This window comes from Schistocerca nitens, chromosome 1, assembly GCF_023898315.1.
Source record: "Schistocerca nitens isolate TAMUIC-IGC-003100 chromosome 1, iqSchNite1.1, whole genome shotgun sequence".
Classification (NCBI taxonomy): domain Eukaryota; kingdom Metazoa; phylum Arthropoda; class Insecta; order Orthoptera; family Acrididae; genus Schistocerca; species Schistocerca nitens.
Window position 1 is genome coordinate 118,255,263 of NC_064614.1, and position 21,132 is coordinate 118,276,394.

The 21,132-nt window shown below is 39.5% G+C and overlaps 2 protein-coding genes and 1 non-coding gene across 5 annotated transcripts in view; 1 reads left to right on the forward strand and 2 right to left on the reverse strand.

Moving 5' to 3' along the window:
- Window positions 1–13,795, reverse strand: part of LOC126242368 (sorting nexin-29) — a 182,883-nt gene extending 169,088 nt beyond the window's left edge. For 2 of the 3 annotated variants that reach the window (XM_049948083.1, XM_049948081.1), the window contains exon 1: window positions 13,589–13,795. The gene's annotated coding sequence lies outside the window, so the exon portion shown is untranslated. The remainder of the gene's footprint in view (window positions 1–13,588) is intronic. The other variant, XM_049948082.1, reaches the window with a different exon arrangement.
- Window positions 11,628–11,702, reverse strand: Trnal-caa (transfer RNA leucine (anticodon CAA)). Its single transcript has one exon. It is a non-coding gene; the product is annotated as a tRNA-Leu (tRNA).
- A 421-nt stretch (window positions 13,796–14,216) lies between the features above and the next one.
- On the forward strand, window positions 14,217–15,315 carry LOC126242420 (exosome complex component RRP40). Its single transcript, XM_049948086.1, has one exon. It carries the CDS (start codon window positions 14,464–14,466, stop codon window positions 15,172–15,174), a length of 711 nt encoding a protein of 236 aa, XP_049804043.1. The 5' UTR covers window positions 14,217–14,463; the 3' UTR covers window positions 15,175–15,315.
- Window positions 15,316–21,132: the final 5,817 nt, after the last annotated feature.

Here is a 21,132-nt window from a genome sequence, read left to right on the forward strand (position 1 = left end):
TTTCATAATGAAACTCTGAATTAATGACTTAAATGTTACATGTGATTTCAACATACAATATCTCAGATGATAGACTTGCACAACAACTACCATCTCTGAAAGCTATGTATCTGTATATTTTATTTATTGATTTACAACATCCTGTACATCTTTTTGATTATGCAAATGCTTGACAGAATATCATATATTCCACAATTACACAACAAATGAATGCAGCATGAATACCTCATTTTATCATACTTTTGTATTTGTTTAATTAACAGTTTACTATTTTGCCAGTAACTTTATTCAAATTCGATTCCAATTGCTATTAAAAACTCTTAATTGAAAAGTGGTCAATCACATGTTAGCTGACACCACAGTTGAAAAAGTAAAAGATACTTCCACCAAGAAGGCATATATCAATGGTTAAAAAAATTAATGACAATTCATTTGCACTTAACATGATTGCACAAGAATACTATCTTATTTATTTATGAACAAATCTCTATTTGTAATTATTGTGAATGATCTAAATGTGACCAAATATTTACAACATTTCTTTATTTATAAAGGGTGATTAAAAAAAAAAAAAAAAAAAAAAAAAAATCGCTGCAAATAATAACCTGTAGCCATGATCCGACAGTCAAATAGTCTATGCATTGGCTAGAAATGCAAGTAAACAAAATACACATAAATACAAAATAAAAGTTAGCTGAATAATTTAATAATCAAGAATCTGTTCTAACGTCTGCAATTGATTTAGACAATAGAGAATTATGTTGAAGAATGTTTATTCAAGAAAGGACATCTCACATAAACAGGAAGTGGTACTATGATATTCAGTTAGAAAACAGACGGGGAGGGGGGGGGGGGGAGGGTTATCAAATGCAGTAAAGTTACGTTGAGAATGTTACAAGAATGGTAGAAAAATTTCCAAACTAAATAATCAAGGGCACTGAAAACTAAACCCATTTTGTGCTTACAGTACATGAAATATTCACCAGCTCACTGCAGTTCAGAGTTCAACACGAGTATTCACAAATTAGGCCTACCACACATGATACAAAGAATAGTAACTCATACTCTGTCCTCAGTTCCATAATAGAAATGGAAAAAGTTAGACCTGTTCTCAGGCAAATTCAGATCTCTCTTGAGTTAAGAGTACTGTGAAAAGTTAATCTTATACCGGCTGTTCACCGCCCAGAACCAGTCACCTACATGACTGTTGCATATGCCTTACCATAGGCAGGTCTTGAAAAGTCCCAGTCTTCACTTTATTCCTGTCGCATACTGCCACTGTCTGCTTTTCCATTGGCTGAAGGCTGTGATCACAAAAAATACATCATTCTTAAGCTATACAGACATGGAGTTACGAGAACAAGGACTAGTAGCCGCGCAAGTCCCGGGGGCTGGCTCAAAGACCATTTAGGGCTACTAAATGGCGTTGCATTTATTTAGTCGGCTACAGTAGTTGCTTACAGATGCATGGAGACACACCTGACATCAACACTGCATTGAATCCTGCCCACTAGGTCCTCCAGCGCTATAATAGATGTTTCATACACAAGACCCTTCTGATGCCCCCACAGTTACTCGTTTGGAGATGTATCGGGTGATCATGGTGGTGATGCTACTGGGCCACCACAACCAATCCAGCAGCTGGTAAAGATTGCCTGCAGATGTTCCCTCACATGTCTGCTGAAATGTACAGGGGTTCCATCACTATGAAATCGAATGCAACAACAAATAGGCATGGGAACATCATTCTGCAGGTCTGGCAGACTCTCCTACAGAAATAAGAGATACACGCAACCATCATCAAGTCGGTGTGGGAGAACATAAAGCCCAATTAAACAGTCTTCAACGATGCCAGTCCATACGTTAAGGGTAAATTTGCGTTGTGAGGCATGCATACGTATAGGCATGTGGGTACTCATTCACCCACGTATGCAGGTTGTGAATGTTTATCACATCCTTCAGTGAGAATGCAGCTGTATCTGTGATGCTTCAGTCTGTCGCAGATTCCTTCAACACAATCACGCAAATCCCATGTGCTTGTTGTAATCCCTCAGTTGCAATGCCTGACGCATTGGAAATGATATGGATGCAGTCCTTCATTGTGTACAACATGCTAGGTGGAAGGTTGAGGGACATCATTGGCACAGGATACACCACCTGTGCTTGTTGCAGCATAATCTGCACCCTTTCGAGCAAACTTTCTTACACCGCAACTTCCCATATTTTTCTTTGGCGACCAGCACCCAGCTTATGCACATGGGATGAGCATTACAGGGTGGCAAATAAAGTGTGACATGGCACCTTTCTATCAGGATATTTTGCATGACACAATCTCACGGGTTCTTGTCCACTGCAGTTGGCCAGCCATAAATCAAATGCTTCTGAGCCATTTTGGGGTATGTGTAGTCAGCCATGTTAGCCCAAATGCTTCCTCAGCATGAATGGCAATGGTGTCTGTGCACTCCACTCGTATTGTCTAGCAATGCCCTCTTGTGACCATAGTGCCCTTTCGTAGTGTTTGTGGCACCCGTTCTTATGCAATTAATGATCCTTGCTGTATGCCCGATGTGGCCTGTCAATTTGTAAGTTTTTTTTAATCACCCTATGTGTCGCCTTAACTTGTTAGTTTAGTCCATGTCTGTATAGCTTAAGAATGATGTATTTTTTGTGATCACAGCCTTCAGCCAGTGGAAAAGCACACAGTAGCAGTATGCGACAGGAATAAAGTGAAGACTGGGACTTTTCAAGGCCTGCCTATGGTAAGGCATATGAAACAGTCATGTAGGTGACTGGTTCTGGGCGGTGAACAGCCGGTATAAGATTAACTTTTCACAGTACTCTTAACTCAAGAGAGATCTGAATTTGCCTGAGAACAGGTCTAACTTTTTCCATTTCTATTATGGAACTGAGGACAGAGTATGAGTTACTATTCTTTGTATCATGTGTGGTAGGCCTAATTTGTGAATACTCGTGTTGAACTCTGAACTGCAGTGAGCTGGTGAATATTTCATGTACTGTAAGCACAAAATGGGTTTAGTTTTCAGTGCCCTTGATTATTTAGTTTGGAAATTTTTCTACCATTCTTGTAACATTCTCAACGTAACTTTACTGCATTTGATAACCCTCCCCCCCCCCTCCCCTCCCCGTCTGTTTTCTAACTGAATATCATAGTACCACTTCCTGTTTATGTGAGATGCCCTTTCTTGAATAAACATTCTTCAACATAATTCTCTATTGTCTAAATCAATTGCAGACGTTAGAACAGATTCTTGATTATTAAATTATTCAGCTAACTTTTATTTTGTATTTATGTGTATTTTGTTTACTTGCAATTCTAGCCAATGCATAGACTATTTGACTGCAGGATCACGGCTACAGGTTATTATTTGCAGCGAATTACCCACAAGGCATGAAAGCAGACGTGTGCGGCTCAACCCTATGATTACATTGAGCTATTTTTAAGGGGGGTAGGACATCAAACAGGCCGACTTTGAGCAGGAGAGGCACCACAGAACATTTTATTTTCTACTGTCTATACTTTTACAAATAAATTCATGAAACATTGTCAGCATGACCAGGAAGGATTCAGGATTCACACTCATAGCAGTGGAAGTGCAAAAACAAAACAAAATAAAATAATTTTTTTTTAGATATGAAAGTTCACTTTTTCACTTACTGTTGGCTGCTGCATTTGTTGCGATAGGTACATTTTTCTTCACAAGTAAGAGAGATTCTTTGACAAATTTTGCACAGCATACAAACCACACGACACGAGTATGAAACTCTAGAATTTTCCAAATCTATTAAAAACTGTGGTAAAAATTGAGATAATTAACTACAAAATGATTTTTTTTCCAAACAAAGTTTAAAATGTAACAGCTCATTCATTTTTTTCATAAATTAAATAGATTCTAGAGTTTCAGACACCTGTAAGTAGGTTTGTATGCTGTGCAAAATTCATCGAACAGTCTCTTACTTATGAAGGAAAGTGTACCTATAGCAACAAATGCAGCCAATAGTAAGTGAAAAAAAATGATGAAATTTCACATGTAAAAAAAATTATTTTGTTATGTTTTTGAACTTCCACTGCTACGAGTGTGAATCCTGAATCCTCCCTGGTCATGCTGACAAAGTTTTATGAATTTACTTGTAAAAGTATAGACAATGGAAATAAAAGTGTCCTGTGGTGCCTCTCCTGCTCCAAGTCGGCCCGTTTGACGCCCTACCCCCCTTAAACAGAGTCATACACAGCTAGTACCTAAAGCAAGAGTAACCACAGGTAAAGACGCAACTGGCTTGCTTGTATAGGATGCTGTTTAGAAGACCAACTCAGCAGCATTAATGTCAGGTAATGTTGCAACTTTTAGAGAAGTCCTCTCCTCTCTAACTGAACAGCCAGTTGAGGTATTCCTTATCCCAGAAGCCACATCTTTAGTGAACTTCAATCATATATTCCTCAGTGCTTCAGTCTTTTACTTTATACCACACTGGTTCTTCCATAGGATTCTCTTAAACTTCAGCCTACTGTTCTTAATTATTAAATTGTGATCTGATTCTATATTTTTCCCTGAGTCTACATCTGCTCTGTATGCCTTGAAATCCAATATTTGCTTTTGGAATCTGCCTGACTATAATGTATTCCAGCTGGAATATTCCCATGTAGCTCCTCCACTTGTGATTCTTTATCACAATATTCGCTATTACCATCTCAAATTTATTGCAGAATTCAATTAGTCTTTATCCTTTCTTATTCCAGCTACCAAGCTCATATTCTCCTGTAGCCTTTTGTCCTACTCCTATCCCCACAACAACATTCCAGTGTCGATGATGACTGGGTTTTCCATCTCCCTTTACATACTGAATTACCTGTTCAAAGTCTTCATATGCAGGGTGCAGCAGCAAATCTGATGATTTTAAATGTTATCAGGAGTGACTGATTAGCATTATTTACTTGAAATACATAAGAACACACAGTAAACATAAAATCATTTATTTTTCAAACTGAAAAAAAATAAAAAAGTCTATTTTCCAAAAATTACATCTTTTAGATGCACTCCATCCCTCCATATGCACTCAGCAAGTCGTCTGCTGATATTGTCCATTACTGTTGCAACATTTCCACAGGAATTTATGGGATTTCTACTGAGTTCCACATTTCAACACCTGAATTGTGTGTGGTGCTTCCGAACTAAACACTTGTGATTTAAAGTAGCCCCAGAGAGAGAGAGAGAGAGAGAGAGAGAGAGAGAGAGAGAGAGAGAGAAATCAAAAACCGAAAGGTCAGGGGATCTGCCTAGCCATGTATGGAGATAACATGACAGGGAAACAGATTTCTTAGATGGAATTTCATGTGGTGTGATTGGTAGCTCCACACAAGAACATGTGTTTATTCACAGTCAGATGAGCAATTGCACTTGCTAAGAAGTCCTTCAAAATGTGAACACAGTGTTCCTGTGTCAAAGTTACAGTCCTTTCCCTCTCATCTTCAGAGTAGTACATGCCAATAATTGCAAAAGATGATGTCACACACCACACAGTAACTTTCAAGCTGTGGAGGGTTTCTCATGGATTTCTTGCAGGTCTGTGTTAGACCAGTAATGGAAACTTTACTTGTTAACATATCCTGACAAATGGAAATGGGCTGCTTCACTTATCAGGATGTTAATACGGTTCTGTTTTCCATTTCTCCACTGCATAAATTGAAGTCTGTTTCCATAATCCTGCTCCTGTAGTGCACGAACAATTTGAATCCTGTAGACATGGAAATGAAGGTCTTTCTGTAAGATCCAGTGAATGCTGCAGTTTGAAAGCCTGAGTGCCAGATAATGAGGACACACAGAGTAGCAAGGACTCTGTTCAATGGCCTCCCTCACTGTCACCATATTCTCAGACATACACATTGTTTTTCCACTACCACTTCTCCCACCTCTCTCATTTACTGTTCAACCAGGTCTTGATGACCTATTACGAAGAACCTTGAACTCTTCAAAATTCACATTGAGCAATCAGGTAACTGTTGCTGTTTTTATAAAATATCTTTACAGCATAAAGACATTGTGTTCTGGTCCACTGCTCCATTTTAACTAACAATGTTTTACGGTTTTTTACCAGGTGGTGATAGCATTGTTTTCCTCACTCCCGCAAAACCAACACAAGCAATGTTGCCAAACTGCCCAACTCACTGTTGCAGTCTGTACTTTCTTAATATCTCCTTCATCTGCTTGTAAAATTGGCGTATATACACCTGAACTACTGCTATTGCTGTTGCTGGCGTTGGTGTTGGTTTGCTGTTGATTCTGGTGGCAACAACCTTATCCCTGAATTGCTAACAATAACTTCCTCTTTGCCCTACTTTCCTATTCATTATGAATACTACTCCTGTTATGCCATCGTCTGCTGCTTTTGATATTATCCTACGTTAATGTGACCAGAAATCATTATCTTCTTTCCACTTCACTTTACTGACCCCTTTGTATCTAGATTCAGCCTTGGCATTTCCCTTTTTCTAGTTTTCCTAGCACATTCAAACTTATGACATTTGATGCACCAACTCTTAGAATGTTAGCATTTCATTGGTTATTTATTTCTCATGGTCACTTTCTGTTTGACACTCCCCTCCTGAAGATCTGAATGGGTGGTTTTTATCTCTCCACTGGCAAAAGATTCTGGGTATCATGACAATTTTTTGAATTGCAGGCCACATGTCCTATGGATACACCTTGTGTCTCTTTAATGCAGTGATTTCCATTGCTTTCTAAATCCCCATACTGTTAATCATTGCTGATTCTTCTGCCTTTCCCATCCCAGGGAAAGAGTGCCGTGGACCACTGTCCAGTCCTCCACCCTTTTTGAAAAGGCCATTGGCAGAATGAGGGTGTCTTCTTGTGCCTGTAGTTTTTGGCCACCATTTCTGACCATTAAGCAGTGGCTAGGTCCAAATCCAAGACTAAGAATGTTTTGATTACTGTTCAAAGACACTGCAACTAGGCCAACAGCATGAAGCACTGGTAGAGAGACAGGAAGATTAAGGAAAGGCAAACCTACATTTCTAGCATTTGTAGACTTAGAGAAAGCTTTTGACAATGTTGACTGGAATACTCTCTTTCAAATTCTAAAGGTGGCAGGGGTCAAATACAGGGAGCGGAAGGCTATTCACAATTTGTACAGAAACCAGAGGGCAGTTATAGGAGTCGAGGGGCATGAAAGGGAAGCAGTGGTTGGGAAGGGAGTGAGACAGGGTTGTAGCCTCTCCCCGATGTTATTCAATCTGTATATTGAGCAAGGAGTAAAGGAAACAAAAGAAAATTTTGAGTAGGTATTAAAATCCAGGGAGAAGAAATAAAAACTTTGAGGTTCGCCGATGACATTGTAATTCTGTCAGAGACAGCAAAGGACTTGGAAGAGCAGTTGAATGGAATGGACAGTGTCTTGAAAGGAGGAATATGATGAACATCAACAAAAGCAAAATGAGGATAATGGAATGTAGTCAAATTAAGTTGGTTGATGCTGAGGGAACTAGATTAGGAAATGAGACACAAAGTAGTAAATGAGTTTTGCTATTTGGGGAGCAAAATAACTGATGATGGTCGAAGTAGAGAGGATATAAAATGTAGACTGGCAATGGCAAGGAAAGCGTTTCTGAAGAAAAGAAATTTGTTAACATCGAGTATAGATTTAAGTGTCAGGAAGTCGTTTCTGAAAGTATTTGTATGGAGGGTAGCTATGTATGGAAGTGAAACATGGGCAATAAATAGTTTGGACAAGAAGAGAATAGAAGCTTTCGAAATGTGGTGCTACAGAAGAATGTTGAAGATTAGGTGGGTAAATTGCGTAACTAATGAGGAGGTATTGAACAGGATTTGGGAGAAGAGAAGTTGTGGCACAACTTGACTAGAAGAAGGGATCAGTTGGTAGGACATATCCTGAGGCATCAAGGGATCACAAATTTAGCATTGGAGGGCAGCGTGGAGGGTAAAAACTGTAGAGGGAGACCAAGAGATGAATACACTAAGCAGATTCAGAAGGATGTAGGTTGCAGTAGGTACTGGGAGATGATGGAGCTTGCACAGGATAGATTAGCATGGAGAGCTGCATCAAACCAGTCTCAGGACTGAAGACGACGACAACAACAACAACAACAACAACAACAAGAAATACAATAAATGAGGGGACCAAGAACAATTTATCTTAGTGGCCCAGTACACTGTGGAGCTCGCTCCACAGCAGAAATGAAGAGGTATACATTCAGAAGGAGGAGAGGTATCCCTATCAACATTCCTTCTTACTCTGTTTAATTTCATGTGTGTCTTTGCACAGAGCCACATAAAAATGTTAGTGTGGGTCGTGAAGGCATAACTGGAGATGTTACAGGGCCCTTCGATAGTCCCAAATAGCTGTTGCATTGTCTTTGTTCCACTCTTGTACCAACTGTAGAAGAGGAGACAGAATGTCCAGCACTGCACGTGATCATAGCAGAAATGTGTTAAACAACCTCATCCATACAACCTGACAGAAGGGATGCGGATGAGGTTAGTGCTTTGGGGAGCCCAATGTGGAAATTGGTCCCTCAGGTGGTCATAAGGAGTGACAGATCACAAAAAAAGTGGTCATATCACAATTATCATTGCATAGCAACAACCACTGTAGGGAAACTATGAGATTGGTAGAAAGGATCATAAGATACAAAGGCAAAAGGTGCTGTGGGTGGCACTAAAGCGTGTACTGTCATTGAGAAGAGACAGATGAGTATCGGAACAAGTTGTCAACCAGACAGCCCTACAAGATGACATGGTACTTCCCCACGGGGAGGCATTTGTATGTTTAAATCCCCAGGAGGGAAACAGAGGGAGAAAAAGCAGTTGTCAGATTGAGGTACTTAATTTCCCTATCTGCAGATAAATAGATGCTGCAAATGGTGACTGATGGAGTCATTCACACTCGCACTGCTATTGCTTCCAACGTTGTATGGAGGGGAATCCACTCAGTGACTACCTCTGTGCGAACTAATATACTGACCACTCCTGATGCTAGTTCAGTTCCAACAGATGGTGCAGTAACCTGGAAGAGTTGGAAATGGGTCATCAGTGAAATTTGTTTCTTGGAGAGCAAACAGACTGCAGAACAGGAGGACATTTGTTGCCGCAGTTTTGGCATGTAACCGTAATATTCATTGCAGTTTCATTGAGTTATCAGGTAAAGTTCATCCTAGTTATATGTATAGGTGCCAAGAGCACAGGTTACCATCTGCAACCAGAGGGGGTAGAACAGCTTCAGCAAACTAAGCTTGTGGGGACATCTGGCACCTCTGGTGTCACCAGCATAGCCTTCTACTGGGATTTCTTCTTAACTTCTTTAGAGTGCTGGTAATTTTGCAAGTTCTTATTCTCAATGAGGATAGGAACAGAAAAGGAGAAGACAGTCCTGCAACTCACAGTTCATAGCTCCTACAGCCATCTGTCGATGTCTGGTCAATAGCCTGTAGATTTCCAGAGATGCTGACACGTCTTATGTAGTTTTATTTGAAATGTGAAACTAATGTGTTTTTATTATGGTTTATGCTGGCAGTGACAAAACCTGCCAAATGACTGCATTTTTCTCAATTTGCATACACAGTTCACATTTGTGATAGCTGTGCTCATTACCAACATGATAACAAGACACCTTTATTAAGGACACCGATAAATGGAGCTTCATCCACATAAATATGTGGAAGATAAGATACAATGCGCCTAGATTTTTTGACTGACACAAATTTCAGAGGTAGCATGAAAAGACTATTTTTATGGATGACCTTGTTTAACATATGAACCCCACAAATCTGTTCTACTTGATGATACTAGTTAGTTTCATGCTCCATGGATCATTTGAACAATAAATCATAATGACATGGAATGAATCATTTTATATTTGCATCACAAATGCCTACATGCTGATCATTTAAAAGTAGTTCATTTTTTAAAAAAATAATGATACACATAAGTGAGTTTCTAATTACTACCCACCACCTCTTAAACATTATTATAATAGAAATTCTTTTATAGAATAGAAGGAGTTGTCAAGGAGAACCTTTTTCAGTGTATTATCAAATTTTACTTTGCTGTCTGTGAGACATTTTGTATCACTGAATTAGTGATCAAAAGATTTGGTTGCAATACTGAGAGATTTAACAACAGGATACTTCAGTCTCCCTGAAAAAAATGCATTGAGTTAGTGATGCATTTTCTTTTTTTTAATCAGTCTACTGACTGGTTTGATGCGGCCCGCCACGAATTCCTTTCCTGTGCTAACCTCTTCATCTCAGAGTAGCACTTGCAACCTACCTCCTCAATTATTTGCTTGACGTATTCCAATCTCTGTCTTCCTCTACAGTTTTTGCCCTCTACAGCTCCCTCTAGTACCATGGAAGACATTCCCTCATGTCTTAGCATATGGCCTATCATCCTGTCCCTTCTCCTCATCAGTGTTTTTCACATATTCCTTTCCTCTCCGATTCTGCGTAGAACCTCCTCATTCCTTACCTTATCAGTCCACCTAATTTTCAACATTCGTCTATAGCACCACATCTCAAATGCTTCGATTCTCTTCTGTTCCGGTTTTCCCACAGTCCATGTTTCACTACCATACAGTGATGCATTACAAGTTTCAGATAAGACAGGATGTTTTATATGAGGGAAAATCTTTAGTACTCTATTGGTAACACAATCAAATTCAGATGAATTTTTCAAACAGTATATATTTTTTTTAAATTTTAGAAGCAGAAATTGGTGATTCATTTGATTGGATTTTAAGAGAGCTGCTTTTCCAACATACACTCTTGATTTTTCTCTGTAACTGTTTGTCTATATATTTTCTAGCCCATTTAAGAAATTATTATCAAACATATCCGCTACCTGTGACTGATCATTTACAGCACTTTCTTAATAGTCTTTCTGAGTCTGGTCATCCTGTCTCATTTCATTATATTCAATATTGCCATAAATCTGTTGTCAGAATCACAGATTTCTGACATTACCTGCATGTCCTTGATCTTTTATTACCTTTCCTTACCAATTTTTGGCAGTTTTTGTACAGTGAAACAACTGCAGGACATCTATTTTTTCATTCCAGATCATGTCTTGTAAAGTGTTCTTAAGAAGGAGAATCAGTACAGTAAGGCACTATCTTGTTTGTTCTAACTGTCATACCAGACAGAGCACTTGTTACTAGATATACAGTTATTTTCTTGCTTTGAGATTCGACAAAAAAAAAATAAAAATAAAATAAAAATTATCAATTAGACTCCTATTGTCTTCACCCATCAGTCTTGCAATGTTAATTACTGAGATCAAATTATGGGTTTTAAATTAAGTTACCGGATCATTTTTTTTCTTATCAGAATCCTTTAGAAAATCTGCAATGAAACCACCACAGACTTAACTGCTTGCTGCTGTCAGAATAAGGAATCCAAAAGTCTTGAACAGTTCAAGATTTCCCAGTGAGTATCTATATACAGTTCCAACTACATGGTAACTGTAGTATTAGTTCACAAACACATCTCTATGTGCTGAACACTACAAAATCTGGAATGAGATTTTCACTCTGCGGCGGAGTGTGCGCTTATATGAAACTTCCTGGCAGATTACAACTGTGTGCCCGACCGAGACTCGAACTCGGGACCTTTGCCTTTTGCGGGCAAGTGCTCTACCAACTGAGCTACCGAAGCACAACTCACAGCCGGCACTCACAGCTTTACTTCTGCCAGTACCTTGTCTCCTACCTTCCAAACTTTACAGAAGCTCTCCTGCAGAGTGAAAATCTCATTCCGGAAACATCCCCCAGGCTGTGGCTAAGCCATGTCTCCGCAATATCCTTTCTTTCAGGAGTGCTAGTTCTGTAAGGTTCGCAGGAGAGCTTCTGTAACGTTTGGAAGGTAGGAGACGAGGTAGTGGCAGAAGTAAAGCTGTGAGTGCCGGCCGTGAGTCGTGCTCCGGTAGCTCAGTTGGTAGAGCACTTGCCCGCGAAAGGCAAAGGTCCCGAGTTCGAGTCTCAGTCGGGCACACAGTTTTAATCTGCCAGGAAGTTTCACTACAAAATCTACTTGTTGCTATGTTCTTACTATCTGCACACAATATAACATGTTTTCAGTTAACAAAAGAAAACTAGGTCGACTTTCACAGTAATTTCACACAAATTGCAAATGTGGAGTGGAAAGTGCGGGGGAGGGGGGGGGGGTAAATTAATTTGAGATTTTTCCTTTGTCCACCACACAGTGTCTAGATTATTACCCTACCAGAAAAGTATCTACTGCACCATCACATTAAATACCACAGAAGAAGAAATAAATATTGCTCGTCAGTTTTTAAGGAAAAAAATGCATTCCTCAGAAAGCACTGTTTTCATTCTGCACAAAAATTTCTAAACATCCAAAAAAAAAAAAAGTAATTTTTGTTCAAAAGTAGATCAAACAACTAAACTTGGAATTTAAGAATGTTTAAATATATTTCTTTTTACTACATCTGATGTTATTCTGATCTGTTCAATACAACTTCAACAACCATAACAATACAAAAAGACTTATAGGAAAATATATGAACAGGTAATTGCAAGGGAAAAGCTGCTCAGAAATGGTAACATAATAAGAAGCTGGGCAACAAATCAAAATTTCTGTGGGATATTGTAAAAAATTAAGCAGGCTGATGAGATCAATACTGGCAAAAAATACCTACCAAATTATATAAATGATTACTTTATAAATGCTTCCTAAAAACTTTGCTTAAATCTCATCAATCAAGATAAACTTACATTTTGTGCACTAGCATATAGCACTAGGTTAGCTCCTAGCAATGAACATTAAGTAGTAAAGGTGATTAAAAGCCTCAAATGCAAAATGTCAGCTGGCGTAGATGATGTTCCAGTGTCACCTATAATCCGTTCTACTTCACAAATTGCAGAGCCCTTGGCTCTCGTTGTTAATTTATCATTCACTGAGGGTGTGTTCCCCAAAAGATTAAAAATATCAAAAGTGATACCTTTATTCAAGTGTGTTAATAGCCATAAAAATGAAAATTACTAATCCACTTCACTCTTCTTGGTATTCTCTAAAGTAATTGAGAGATTAATGAAACAATGACTCGCCAACTACTTACACGACTACAGCTTACTGAATAACAACCAGCATGACTTTTGAATACGTGGTTTTGGATAAGAACGATAGTGTTGTCAGAGGTAATTAACATATTTCTAAAGCTTGTGCACATTCAGAGCTCGCATAGAGATAAGATTGTTCCAACAAATATCGCAAATAGGTTGTCATATGTCAAATGGGACACTGAAGTGAAATTTATCAGTGATTTCATACCGCTCTTATATTTCGTTCCATTTATGTGTCAATTATAACGTACAACATACTAATTACTGTATTATACGCCATTTCACTAATCTGTTACGAGATTTGGTCTTCCCCGCTAGATTATATCTACAGTTAACATGATACTAGTGACCACACTGTTGTGAGATAGTACACATACATCAGACCGATAATTAAAAACTTTTTGTACATAGTTATGATGTAATGATAAAATACACAAGAAGAACGCAAACGCACACTCACCAAACCTTTATTCAAGGGTATTTGTCAAAATATTTACGTCTCGGCATCTGCGCACTGACAGATTATTTTACACAGTGGGTTTAAAGTTTCACTATACAACGCGTGACAGATAAATAAATCAAGGCTATCACATTCGTGAAATTTACCCTCCTCCCAAGTGTCATGTTCTACGACCTGGAGCCAGGCACCACAACCCTACCAGTCAAATTCGAGTCCCACTCTGTCATAACAAAGGCAATTCAAGGATATTATGTATTTTTTAAAATATTTGGGTTTTGAATGTTTACAATTTAACCAGGGATATTGTGTATAGTAAGTTGAAAACTAAATTTCTGCTCTTTATTGTTTCTTGCACTTTAACGAGAAGGAAATTATTCTTTGAGTGTCTTTCTCAGTAAATTAATGGTTCAGGTAAAAATGTATCATCATAGACTACGGAAAATAATAGAGAAGGCGAGCGATTTTCAGGGACTTCTAGAAAATCTTTAGATTCTCGCTAATAGTCTATTAGATGTTTTAATACAGAACTGTTTTGTTTTCCTCCTAGATTAAAAGTCCACCAGAATTCCTAGCACAATGTGAGAGTGGAGGTTGGTAGCACACTGTGTGCGACAGTCTTTTGTTTTGATTACAAGTTTTTGTTTACGAACTTTGGAGCTAGCGTTTTGTGGTGCGATGTTTGATGAAAGCAGTTAGCAGTTAATGTTTAGAAGTAGGTAGGCAGGAACAGTTATATTATCTGTGCAACATATACTATTCCATGAAACCTTCAGATTAAATAGTTTTAACGCTGACAACAAGTTAAAGCACATTTCAATTCCCTGTTGTGTATATGACAGCGTGGTTTAGTCGAGACTTTATAGCTCACATGGACCATGGATGTTTCAGTGGGTGACGTTGTTATTCCAGGTGACAATTTTGCAGGTCTTCCATCTCCGCCGGGTAAAACTCAATCTGTAATAGGACCAGGGCTTAGGTTAGAAACTGATAAAGTGATTGTGTCACGGTCTGGAATAATCAGGCAAAAAGGTGCCAACACATATTTTGTCGATGGTTATCATCAGAAACGCTACATACCAGCCAAGGGAGAAACAGTTGTTGGAACAATAACTAATAAGTCTGGTGACATATTCAAAGTTGACATCGGTGCCAGCGAACAAGCTTCTCTGTCCTATCTTGCCTTCGAGGGAGCGACGAAGAAGAACCGACCAAATGTTCAAGTTGGAGACATCGTATTTGCCAAATTGATATTGCCAAGTAAGGATATGGAACCAGAACTGGTTTGTGTTGATTCCCATGGGAAGAAGGGCAAGCTTGGCCCTGTACCAGAAGGTGGATTCGTATTCAGCTGTAGTTTAAATCTTATACGGAAAATACTCCGCAAAAACTGTCCATTGCTGCGTATCCTAGGGACCAGTATACCACACGAGATAGCTGTTGGAATGAATGGAAGAATATGGGTCAAAGCATCCACTGTGAAGGAAACTGTTGCCGTTGGTAACGCTATTTTAGCAGCAGAATATACGGACAACGACGAAATTAAAGATATGTGTCAAAGTATTTTTGGAAAGCTGTCTAGGGAATAGTAAATAATCTCTTGTGACTATGTCAAATGGTGTTCAACTTTTCATACCTTTACCTTGTAATTTGTTTTAAATGTGTCATTTCCTTCTGTTTGTATTGCCTGTTAAAATGAGTAAAGTGATGATAGTATTTTGAAACTAGAACTCTGTTTTGCAACTTATTTTTAAGGAGTTTTCAGGAAGCCCCGTTCTGAAACTTGAGCCAGAAGCCTCAGTGCACTTACCAGTGTCTGGTGATTTTTGCTACTGTATATTCTCATACCTGACCTTCATTGTTTTGGAATTATAGTGAAACAGATTTCTCTGGCTCCTGGTATTTCGAGCTGTCTGTATGGAAGGGGGTTTTACATGACTTGTTTATATATTCTTTACCAAATTCTGAAAAAAAAAGAAAATCCTCCCATTTCAGGACTGCCCCCCCTGACTGAGTACAAAATATATTCCATAATTGTGGAACACATTGATTTGTACATACATTTATAGTTAAAACACACTACACTCTGAGATTTCATATTAACTGCAACAGCCTCTCTCTGAGAAACTGGTGTTAGAAAAGTTTCATGTTTGTTTCCATAATAAATGTAGCATATAACTGCTATTTGGTCCAGTGATGGGTAGAGTGAAATAGTATCTCCCATCTTCCAACAAAATCATGGTTGTGGTGACAGACTGATTTGTAGCAGAGCCTGAGGTCTAGGTTACATTGGGATGTCAGTATGGTTGTGTTGGGGAAGCCAATGACTGTGAGTGTGAAATAAAGAATGTGGTAACAGTATGATCTGTAGTACAACCTGTTGTCTATGTTAGAAGTCACATTTAACACACTTTGCCATATTTTAAGAATTCACAAGGTAAAGTCACAAAAACCGTATTAAATAATGGTCAGGTCTATGCATTTTTATGTGTATTTAATACATACATTGTCCATAAACTATGAAAAATATGCAAGAGTTCACTGCAGAACTTTTACTGGTAACAGCTTGTTGCTTTTCAGCACAAGATATCATCCAGACTGCTTTAATGTAGGATGAGAAGTTCTTTGCACCAATGTTAGGCTGATGTTGATAAGATCTCAAAATGGCACTAAGATATGCTACATCTACATGGATACTCTGCAAATCACATTTAAGTGCTTGGCAGAGGGTTCATCAAACCACCTTCACAATTCTCTATTATTCCAATCTTGTATAGCGAGCGGAAAGAATGAACACCTGTATCTTTCCATACAAACTCTGATTTCCCTTATTTTATCGTGGTGATCGTTCCGCCGTATGTAGGTCAGTGTCAACAAAATATTTTCGCATTCGGAGGAGAAAGTTGGTGATTGTAATTTCGAGGGAAGATTCTGTCGCAACGAAAAACGCCTTTCTTTTAATGATTTCCAGCCCAAATCCTGTATCATTTCTGTGACACACTCCCCCATAGTTCGCGATAATACAAAACATGCTGCCTTTCTTTAAACTTTTTTTATGTACTCTGTCAGTCCTACCTGGTAAGGATCCCGCACCGTGCAGCAGTATTCTAAAAAGAGGACAGACAAGCTTAGTGTAGGCAGTCTCCTTAGTAGGTCTGTTACATTTTCTAAGTGTCCTGCCAATAAAACGCAGCCTTTGGTTAGCCTTCCCCACAACATTTTCAATATGTTCTTTCCAATTTAAGTTGTTCATAATTGTAATACCTAGACATTTAGTTGAACTTACGGCTTTTAGATTAGACTGATTTATCTTGTAACCAAAGTTTAACGAGTTCCTTTTAGTACTCATGTGGACGACCTCACACTTTTCATTATTTAGGGTCAACTGCCACTTTTTGCACCATTCAGATATTTTTTCTAAATTGTTTTGCTGTTTGTTTTGATCTTCTGATGACTTTATTAATCGATAAACGACAGCGTCATCTGCAAACAACCGGAGACGGCTGCTCAGATTGTCTCCCAAATTGTTTATATAGATAAGGAACAGCAAAGGGCCTATAACACTACCTTGGGGAACACCTGAAATCACTTCTGTTTAACTCGATGACTTTCCGTCAATTACTACGAACTGTGACCTCTCTGACAGGAAATCGTAAATCCAGTCACATAACTGAGACGATATTCCATAAGCGCGCAATTTTACTACGAGCCGCTTGTGTGGTACAGTGTGAAAAGACTTCCGGAAATCCAGGAATATGGAATCGATCTGAAATCCCTTGTCAATAGCACTCAGCACTTCATGTGAATAAAGAGCTAGTTGTGTTTCACAGGAACGATGTTTTCTAAACCCATGTTGACTATGTGTCAATAGACCGTTTCCTTCGAGGTAATTCAACTTGAATTAAATGTACAGAAATTTGAAACTGAACATTTCACAAATCATATGACTTCAATTTATCAATGAGTGTCGGACCCTATTATACCACACAAAATCCTAAACACCACAATCCTGGACGTCCCACTATGACTGGTTATTGTGCCCCCACTGAAAGAATTTTGGCTGTCACTGACCGACACCTATAACCAATTACCCTAATGTATACTCCCACATTGGAGACACCAACCACTTTCTTCATTGACTCTCCACCATCTACACCCCTTTACCTCTTATCACCACTGAACACCACCTTTCCCAACCTCCTTCAGACTCCAAACCCATTACCTCATTCCCCATACACCTTACTAACTTTATCCTAACCCAAAACTAGTTCTACTTTGAAGAAAAGGTATACGAAAATATCTCCACACAGTTGTGGGCAACAGTGTGGTACCCTCCCATGCCTATTAATGGGCCATCTAGGGACATTCCTACCCTTCCAAGATGCCAAACCTCTAGTGTGGTTAAGATTCATTGATGATATCTTCATGACCTGGACTCAGGGCCAAGACACTATTATCTTCATTCCTTCACAACCTCAACATCTCTCCCATCCACTGCCTCCGTTAGCTGAGTGGTCAACGTGATAGAATGTCAGTCCTAAGGGCCTGGGTTCGATTCCTGGGGTGGTCGGAGATGTTCTCTGCTCAGGGGCTGGGTGTTGTGTTGTCCTAATCATCATCATTTCATCCTCATCGACGTGCAAGTCGTGAAAGTGGTGTCAAATCGAAAGACTTGCACCCGGTGAATGGTCTACCCGAGGGGGGCCCTAATCACAAGACATTTACCTTCCTCGGTGGTGACGTCTTGCTCTCTGATGGCTCCATCCACACTTCTGTCCACTTTAAACCCACATGCCACCAACAGCACCTGCAGTTTGACAGCTGTCATCCCTTTCACACCAAAAAAATCCCACCTGTACAGCCTGACCACCCAGGGGCAGCATATCTGCAATGAGAAGAACTCTCTTGCTCAGTATGCTGAAGGTCACACCAAGGCCTTCACAGACGGACACTATCCACGAGACGTAGTCTGCAGGCAGATCTCCTGTGCTATTTCCCCTTATACCCCCAATCATCCCACCACCATCCCAAGAACCAACCACAAAGGAATGCCGCCTTTGTCACCCAGTACCACCCCGGACTGAAACAACTGAACCACATCCTTCACCAGGGCTTTGATTACCTATCATGATGTCCTGAAATGGACACATCCTTCCTGAGATCCTTCCCACCCCTCCTGAAGTTGTGTTCTGTCACACACCCAACCTCCACAACATCCTAGTCCATCCCTATGCCACTCCCAATCCCAACTCCTTGCCACAAGGATCATATCCATGTGGAAGACCCAGGTGCAAAGCTTGCCCAGTCCAACCACACAGCACTTCCTATTCCAGTCCTGTCACAAGTTTATCCTACCTCATCAGGGACATGGCCACCTGTGAAAGCAGCCACATAATTTACCAGCTCTGCTGCGGTCATTGCACAGCTTCTTATATTGGTATGACTACCAACCAGCTGTCCAGAAGGGTGGATGGTCACCGCCAAACTGTGGCCGAGAGCAATGTAGACTGTTTGTTGCATAACATGCAGCTGAACATAAAACATAATTGATTTTAATGACCTTCACTACGTGAGCCATCTGGATCCTCCTTTCCACCACCACCTTTTGTGAACTGTGCAAATGGGAGTCATCCTTACAACACATTCTCCTCTCCCATAATTATCCTGGTCTCAACCTGCAGTAACAGATTGTCTCCCACACCCTCCACCCAACAGTTTTCATCCACTCCGTCCTATCATCTCCACCCTCTGCCAGCGCACCCGCCTGTCATTCCCTGCTCCTGTCCTTTTTCCTCCACCTCCCCCCCTCCCCCCCCCCCCCCCCCCCCCCCACTGCCCCACAACCTCCTGACATTGCGCCTGTTGGGATTCTAGACCTTGCACATCTGCCAGAGAGCATTCATCTCCTCCCCACCTGTACACTACTATCCCTTCCTCTTCCCCGCCCCCTCCAAAATGCTGTTTGCATCTCAAGTGATAGTTTTTTTTTTTTTTTCTCCTGATGAAGGCTGTGACCGAAAGCTTTATGTAAGTGTCTGCAACTTAACATCATCTTTACAGGAAGTAGCAATCTCTCTTTTCCTACATTGTTGATATTTCTACTTGGTGTTCCCACTGTTTGATATTTCCCTATACAATACTTTACTGAAATAGTTTTCATCCTGTTTGCTTCAGTCTGTGTAATGAGACTGATTCATTCATAATAGTCACCTTTAGTTTCATAGTAGTCATCTTTTGTGGTCTGTTGTGATCTTGATGCCCAAGCAATATGACCCTTTTCCAAGCTCTTTCAATTAAATTGCTCCTTGAGTTTGTTTCTGAAGCTTTTCTTCTGTTCCTTTGTTTTGACAATGTGATTACCACGTGTTTTAGTAATAGTTTATCTTGGTTTTTGTTTAAACTATTTACGTAATGATGAAAAGTCGTGATACCATCAAAACTGAGATCAGCTGCTTTGCATTCTTTTTGTCGTAAGGCTTTTGGGTTCATTGGTATGTGTAGCAGTCCTTGTTCACAGACAATAGCTGGCATTTTCTTCTTCTTGATTGATTTCTTGGATGCCTTCACTCTTGATCTGGACTTCCTGCCGTCAGAGCACTTGGTTACACTACACCATTTTCTAAATTGCTTGTAGTAACCTCCATTCTGTAGTTTAACAATCTACTTTTTTTTTTACTGCGAACTTCTTCCTGATAAAGCAAACAGGAATTAATGTTGTTGAGTGAGCCACTAATGTCTATTGTTAGGCCTGGCGGCAAGTGTTTGCCTACAGTTTTTGTCCCCCCCCCCACCCCCACCCCAGAAAACTCTTCCACATTCTTTATTTGCCCATGGATCATTTCTTACAACGATATTGGACACTTCATGTTTACATAAATCTCGCATATACATAGCAGAAAGTACAGTGATATATATCAATTTATGTATGATTGCATTTATAGTGTATCTGTTACATATAATTGCTAGTCACAAAAAAAAAAAAAAAAAGTACTGGCACACTAGTAATTTTTTATTTCCTGATATTCTTAACAGTGACATCCTACATTGTTATTCTCCTTTCAGGTCTCTCAGGAGCCAAGCAGACTTTGTTTATCCACTTCTGCTTTAATTGGTTCAAAGCAAATACCTAGTTTTGCAAAACTCATAGTTTTCAACACTTTGTAACAACAGCAAATACCGGATTTTGATCAAATCATTTCAGTAGGTCATTCATGGCAACAAGCTTATTTTGTAACCACAAAAATCTGAGTTTTGAAACATTGAGCACTTATCAACTTTTGAAGAAACGCTCCTCATTTGTTCTATATGATGAGATTTATTCATTCATAATACTCCCATTTTATGATCTCTTGTTATCCTGATGTCCAAGCCATTTGACCCTTCTTCTCTCTCTCTCTCTCTCTCTCTCTCTCTCTCTCTCTCTCTCTTTTTTCCTCTCCTTCTTATAAGGTTCAAGTTTAAGAGCGTGTCATTTAGCTTAATGTACCAGTTGCAACTACCTTGTTTTGAACCATAACCTACTCTTTTAAGCCTCATGATACGTTTGT

Excerpts from the sequence above, each read along its gene's own strand:
- LOC126242420 (XM_049948086.1), top strand. The coding sequence starts at position 14,464 with ATGGATGTTTCAGTGGGTGACGTTGTTATTCCAGGTGACAATTTTGCA.